The sequence below is a fragment of the Octodon degus genome, unplaced genomic scaffold (genome assembly GCF_000260255.1).
Source record: "Octodon degus isolate 3935 unplaced genomic scaffold, OctDeg1.0 scaffold00027, whole genome shotgun sequence".
Lineage (NCBI taxonomy): Eukaryota > Metazoa > Chordata > Mammalia > Rodentia > Octodontidae > Octodon > Octodon degus.
Genome location: NW_004524603.1, coordinates 12,815,854 through 12,823,511, shown reverse-complemented (window position 1 = coordinate 12,823,511; position 7,658 = coordinate 12,815,854). Strand labels below are relative to the sequence as shown.

The 7,658-nt window shown below is 43.2% G+C and overlaps 1 protein-coding gene across 1 annotated transcript in view; it reads right to left on the bottom strand.

The window, feature by feature from the left end:
- Positions 1 to 1,508: 1,508 nt before the first annotated feature.
- Positions 1,509 to 7,658, bottom strand: part of LOC101577261 (olfactory receptor 9A4-like) — a 29,766-nt gene continuing 23,616 nt past the window's right edge. Inside the window, 2 exon segments of the mRNA XM_012514206.2 lie at positions 1,509 to 2,428; positions 2,431 to 2,462. Of these exon segments, the coding sequence (XP_012369660.2) occupies positions 1,509 to 2,428; positions 2,431 to 2,462 (952 nt within the window).

Here is a 7,658-nt window from a genome sequence, read left to right as displayed (position 1 = left end):
TAGACTGGACTTGTAGTGATCCTCCTGTTTACAGCCTCCCAAGTGCTGGGATTTCAGGCGCGCACCACCACTCTCAGTCTCAATGGCCATCTCAGTGCACCCCATGGGTGGGCCTGGCATGGCAGGCCCAGATATCGAACTCCTGGCTCCTGGGTGTGCCTAGGCAGGCGCTTTAATCTACTGAGCTATTTGGCCAGCCAAATAGTGCCTTTTTAGTTTGTAAATAAATAGATGAAATATGGGGCATGGTTGCAGAAGGAAGGTGCATGTGGTTTATGAGTTCACATAGGAGTGCCGTTCACATGTGTGAATTTGTGTACGAGCGCTGTTCACTTCACTTGCTAACATCGTTTGTGGCTTTTGTTAGACTCATAGAAAGACATTCTATATCTATCTATAATCTTCAGTGCTTTTTTATTTTAAAGAAAAAGAAAAACAATAAAAATAATTGTATAAAATTTCAAAACAAGTTTGTAAGAGAGTAACAATGGTTAGCACATTGCATATTATTATCTTAAAAGAAGTTGTTCAGATTACAAAAATATATCTAATGTTAATATCAATGTCAAGTCAACTATGATGACAATAAGCTCTACAGTCATTAAAAAGAATGAAACAGATCAATAAAAATATCAAATATTGCACAATAAAACATGTAATTAATGTAAAAGTAGTATAAGTAACATGCTGAATGTTGTCATGGAAAAGAAAAAATATTGATAAGTGAGATACATTTAATTAGGGATGAAAATATAAGACAAAAATCCAATGATAAAAGACAAGAAGGGTTAGGCTTTTCTGAAGGCACTGATCAACTCTTTGTGAAGACGTACCATCCAAACTGAATTAGAGAAGAGCTAATCTTTTTTTATTATTAATTTTATTGAGAAACAAATAGCAATTTGTTTTTGATAGTTTCAATACAGGTTAGTAGGACAGTTACACTAATTAATACATTGCAAATTGTTGTCTTCATAGTAGTTATTTATAGTACAAGATGCAAACATGATATCCTATCCAAACACTGTTAGTACAAATCTTTCTTCTCATTGAGCTAAGAGCTGTCTATCCATCCTAACTATTTTGGATATACAGACACAAAATGGTCCTTCATTTATATCCCCTTTTTTGTTTAGTTTTGTCAGAGATAGGTATTCCATTGCCATTCAAATATTGTAGGTTCATGAATTCAGCAAAATAATCCAATATAATCCAGTAGTCCATAATAGTAGTGGATTATCCACATGACTGGCAATGTCAGAAGTTGTTGACTTGAGCCTTTTACAGCTCAGCATATTAATATGGCTTTACTTCTCATACCTCGTTATATTTTTCTGCTGGATGGTTAAGACCAAGATAAAGCAATACCTATATAACAAGAAACGTAACTTCTGTATCTGCCAAGGTCAGTCAAATCCCCTCAGAATATATCCTGAAACCCTGTACTGCAGTTTGTCAGTGTCAGCCATGCAGATGAGTCACGGCCATTGCTTGACCAATTTGAAGAGCTAACCTTTAAGGAACTGACAGCAGTGTTTCACTCCATCACGGAGGGCTTCCTTGACTTTCTCGTTCCGGAGAGTAAAGATGAAAGGATTCAGGAAAGGTGTCACCACGGAAACCAGCAGTGATGCCACCCTGTTGTACTCAGCTGCCTGTGTTTGCCTGGGCTTCACATAGAGGAACAAGCAGCTGCCAAAACCAATCACAACAAATGTGAAGTGGGAGGCACAGGTGGAGAAGGCTTTCCTCTGGCCCGAAGCTGAGGGGATCTTGAGGATGGTAGAAGTGATGTAAGCATAGGACACAATCGTAGGAATCAAGGAGCCAATAATAATAAAAACAGCCATTAGAAAAAGAACGAACTCTGTGAAGAAAGTCTCATCGCATGATAGTCTCAGTAACTGTCCTCGGTCACAGTAAAAATGGTTTAACAGATTTGATTTGCAGAAAGTAAACTGAAAGGTGGCATAGACTGGCCAGATTTCAGAAAAGAACCCAAAAGCCCAGGACATGATGACCACTGAAATGCAGGTGCGGTTGTTCATAATGATGCTGTACCTCAAAGGGTTACACACAGCCATGTAATGATCCACAGCCATTACTGCAATCAATGCAAACTCGGTGGTCCCCAGAGCGAGGTACAGGAAGAGTTGGGCAACACATCCACCCAGAGATATTGTCAGGGCCCCAGGGAGCAGCAGACCCCAAAGCATCATGGGCACAATGACAGATGTGATCAGAATCTCTAAGAGAGAGAGGTGTCCTAGGAAGAAATACATGGGTGACTGGAGACGTTTATCGGCACAAACAATCATGATGATCACTGTGTTTCCCAGCAATGTCACTGAATCAAAGAAAAAGAAGATTGCAAAAAGAACATGGCGCAGTTCTTGAGACCCAGAGAAGCCCAGCAGGCAGAATTCAGGGCACTAGAGCAATTGTCCATCACTTCATTCTTGCTTCAGCTCCTCATGAAAACTGAGATCAAAAAGGAATTAGCTTTATTCCACCCAGTTCAAATCAGAAAAAAAGAGAGATTACTAAAAGGAACTATTTCCAACCTGGTTGTTCGGTAGCATGCCCTGTATTGTGCATTCTGTAGAGCTAAGTATTTTCACTTTGATCCTTAAATGAGGCTTTCAGTTCATGAGAAGCTAGTTCTTTGGAATGAGTAAAAATACCTTGTTTCCTGTCAGGGTGAGGCAAATGTTCTTTATCCTCTTCCCCACTCATGTTGCCTTCTCTTTCCTTCCCTTCCCTTTTCAATGCAACCCTTTCCATCCCATGCCTTCTCTTAGGGGTAAAGGCTAAATCCTTCCATATAGGCAAGGTTTGAGATTGTGTCAGTCAGGAACTTCTGGTCCTTGGTTTGTCCTACTTTCTCCTAAATTAAAGTACCAGAGCACATGAAAGAATTCTAGAGGTTGTGCACAGGGTGGAACCTTGACCCCCAGCACTTAACATCCTGGGAGTGCAGACTCCCAGTGGGGTGACAGTGAAGAAACTGGGACTCTGGAAGCAGCAACCCTGCCCTTCCCATATCTCAAAAACTCCATATTATGAATCAGCAACAGTTCTCCCTGAGAACTCTGATCCATAGGATGCTTCCCCGAAGCTCTGCTCTTCTCTAACTCCAGTTGCCCTTGAAATGCTCGGAGGAAGGGAAGACAGTAGCTGGAACAGTCAGGGATTGGAGCTAAGGCAGTAGCTGCGAGAGGCTGCCCCGCACTCTCACCTGACCCTGTCACTCAAACATCTTCTTTCCAGAGGACTCTGCCTGGCGCCATAGCAGAGCCAGAGAGCACGCTTGAGTTCTCTCCGCAGCACTTCCTATTATTACCCAGTAGCCTATGACGAATGGTTGCTTTCATTCCTTTGCTTAAAGCTAAATATATGTAGTCATGAACTGAACAAGCAAAACTCCTTGCACTGCAGAATTTAACTAAGGCTAATACCACCACAAGAAAGTAAATGTAATATATAATGAAGGAGTTTATTGATCATAGAGAGAAAACAAAGCAGAGTTATGACATTTAATTTCGTTATGTTTCACCTGTGACATTGCTAAGTAAATTCTATGAGAGAAAGTATGTCTTCTTCACACTTGTATACTAAGGTACAAAATATAAATATATAATTTTATATTTCTTTCTTGAGCCAAAGAAGTAGTGCTGAAAAATAATTTTGGTGGGTCATGAGTTCATAGAGCTGTGATATATGACTGAATGAAGTGCAGTGTCTCAGCCCAGTCTACCAAGTCCAGACCTCTGCTCTCATCTCCTGGGCTGTGCTTCATATGCCAGATTACCACTTTTTTTCTTCCCTTCCCTTTCCAATGCAGCCCATTCCCCATTTCTCCATGGGTAGTTTACTAATAGAAAACCAGGACTCAAGGATGCACTTGGTGGGAGAGCTTGGTGTCCTGGTGCCCCACTAGAGGCAACCATCACTAGATGCAGGACAATGAGAAAGAAAGATGTTCCCTATGTGGGTAGTGGGAAGGTGGGCTCACCTTGGGTCCACATGCTGAGTGCCACAAGTCAGAAAAGTAGGTTAAATATGACACGGCCTCTTTTATATGAGAAACCCAAAGTGTACAGAATTTAAAAAGGCAAAATAAAAAATAAAACTTGGGAAATGGTAAGATAGACTTTGAAGAGATAAGAAGGAAATTTGGAGATGGTAGAGATGAAGGAGGGCAGGAAAGGGGGAAGGAAAGAGGATCAAGATGCAGTGTGTGTAGGGAACAATTCTCCATGCTAAATGTGTTTATTACATACACAAACATGTATGGATATTTTAAAATTATGGATTCACATCTGCCTTAGTTACTTTTCTCTTGTTGCTGGGACAAAATATCTGACACCTACAGCATTAAAGGGATAAAGGTTTATTTAGCTCACGGTTTTTAGAGGTGTCCCTCCTGGCCTCAAGGCGGGGTGGCATGGCAGATGGGAACTACAAAGAAGAAAAAGTTCATGACAGATAGAAGGTAGCGAAGCAAGCAGGAGAGGGGCAAGATAAGCCTCCTTCCATTCTTTATATTACATCAAGGCCACCGGTATTAGGTCAGCGTCAAGTCAGTGGACAGATTTAGGACTCATCCAGCCTGAACACTATCACCCTTAATTCTAGCACCCTCAATCCTAGCATTGCACCATGAATCCATCACTCACTTTAGATTCTGAAAAAGTCCCAGCTATGACTCTATGAGGCTTTGGAGGGACATTTCAATGTAACACATAACAATGTCATCCAAGAAAAATTAGGAAGAAGTAAGAGGAAGGTCATTTATGTTAGAGAGCTGTGTGTGTCCATTGTTGGACCAGAGCACTGCTGAAGGGTCCCTGTGCCATGCTGGAGGGACCTGAGACTGAGCCAGCTCACTCTGCTGCTCCTTTAGCCTGATTGATCCCTCCCAGCTCCAACTGCCTGATTCTGGAAGCCAATCAGGCCCTGAACTGCCGATCCTGAGCCCTCCTATACACTCCTTCACAGAAGACAACTCTGGAGAAGGGACTCACCATTGTAGAGGGGCTTTACCACCAATTCCCATTTTTCTTTGGGCTTAGCTGAGACCAAGTCCTGTCTGGCTAGTACTGAGCCATGCAAGCCTCTGCTGTCCCTACTCATGGTGTAAAGAAGCTGTCCCCATGTAAAAGTTTAGGAAGAAGCCTAGTCATAACTGTGTTGTGCAAAGTGGGGCTCTGTAACTTTAATCTTCATTTCTCCCCTTTCCTTTATCCCGAGGAGACTCTGTCCCAGAGATACCACTTCTTAATTAGCTCACATTCAGGGAGTCCCTAAGCAATCAGTTTGAAGAGAGCAAAAAAAAGGGTTTTTGGTTATTTCTTCTTTGGCCAATTAAGTTGTAGAACTTTTGAGTTTTTTCAGAGTGATAAAGCTAAAAAGTTTCTCAATTAGGGAATTTTTAACTGCAAGGCGGCCTTCTGCAAGACCCCAGGTCTAGATTTCTGAGCATTTCCAACTCTGAGCCCTTCATCTTCTCTGCACTCTATCTCAGGCTTTCTGCAGAGTCCCTTGGCTTTTTACAGCCTAAACCAGCTCCTTCCTCCCACAAGGAACACTACAACTGGCCTCTAAAGCATGGACCAGCGTCCCCCAAAACCAGCACGTATGCCTCAGCCCTTTTCCCAGGAAGCCTGGTAATCCTCTACTTGCTTTACAGAGGCTGCTGGTCCTAGCGCTGTGGGCCCTCTGCAATGCTGTACCTCAAGGTCTGACCCTTCCTGAGCAGTGTCTCTTTTCTCTTTCCTGGGCACATGGGCATCTGTGTGCATTCGAGCTAGGTTCCTGCAGCCACTGTTTTCTGCAGTGTGCCTGACGACCTCCTGGGTCCCTTAGCCTGTAGAAGGTAGAAGGGAGTCTGCGCAGGCAGATTCCTTTGCAACCTGGAAGAATCAGCAAAATGGAAATCAGAAATCTGCTCTTTACTGGAGATGGGAAAAGTGAAAATTATAAATGTTTGTCTGGCTTGGGAAAAGCTTCGATCTGGCTGCTTTTCTTTCGTTCTTTCTTTCTTTCTTTCTTTTTTTTTTTAGAGAATAGTCTACAGGTTGTTCAGGGTCTCACTACTAGATTGGACTCATAGTGATCCTCCTGTTTACAGCCTCCCAAGAGCTGGGATTAGCGCCACCACCCCCTGTCTCAATTGTTGTCTCAGCATGGGGGGGAGTGACTGGCACTGCAGGACCGGGAATCGAATCCCTGAGCCCTGAACCTGCTTGCAGGCACTTTAATCAGCTGAGCTATTTGGCCTACCCTGGCTGTTTTTATTTGGAGGAGCTTCAGCTGAGTGCCAGTCTTTGCCTTCGCCAAAGACAGCTGCTGTTCTCTTTGCAGGATCGCTGCCATGATTCCCTTGCTTCACCTTTGTCGCGAGCATCGTCTTCTGGCTTTCAGGAGGATTCTTCAGCTTCCAGAGCCGGCTTCTTCACTTTGTGGCTCAGACCTTAAGCGTGCTATGGCAGATCCCTCAGCCTCTGTAAACGAGCTCATAAAGGACATAGCTGTGGGCTCCAGGTCTCAGCCTGGACTCTCTGATTCCCTAGCACCCAGGCAGATCTCTTGTACTCTTCTACATTTGATTCTACTTGGATATCATCCAACTAATCTTGTAAATGTCTGTGCCTTCACTTAAATCTCTTTCTTTCGCAAATACTGATCACAACAATCAGGAAAAGAAAGGACCGGTGAGATAGCTCAGTGGACCAAGCGCCTGCCTGGCAAGCGCAGGAGCCAGGGTTTGATCCGCGGGCACCATAGGCCACACTAGCCCCTCCCCCAGGCACGTGGCTGAGCCGGCCACAGAGTCCGGGCATATTAGCTCATACTCATAATCCCAGCGCTGGGGAGGCTGAGACAGGAGGATCACTTGGAGTCTGAGCTGCGTAGTGAGATCCTGTACCAAAAATAAAATCAGGAAAAGAAAAACGTGTATATGTATTTTCATACTACACTTATTAAGGCATCATGAGATTAACACAAGCGCTCTACATGACGGCCACGAGCCTCCGGACATTCATTAGTCAGTATGAACCGCTGACGTGTGGGCGCTTTGCTTGGCAGACGCTTACATACCGTATTTTCCTCAACCATTCACTTTCTGATGGGCACATAGACCCCTACCAAGACTGAGCTGTTATGACGCCTGTTGCTATTAACGTAAGTGTGTGCATACCAACGTAATAGGTCTTTAACTCCCTTAGGAAGTTACCCAGAAGAGGCATAAGGGTCAGAGCAGTGTCTATTTTCACTTGTTTGAAGAACCTCCATACTGATTTCCATAGCAATTGTACTAGTGGTTACGCTCACCAATAATGTGCAAGGGTTTCTTTTTTCCCAACAACCTTTCCGACATTCCCTATGTTTTACATTCTTGATGAGAACCACTCTTTCTGGAGCAAAATAAATTCTCTATGTTGTTTGATTTCCATTTTGCTAGTGGATAAAGATGCTGACAATTTTTCATACACTTATGGGCTATATTTATTTGTTTTTTCCTTTGTGCAAGTGTTTATTCAGTCAAATTGGCCAGATTTCTTGGATGTTTTATTTGGGAAGGTGGATACCCTTTTTGAACTCTTTGTATATTCTAGGTATTAGTTATCTGTCAGAGAAGTAGCTGACAAATA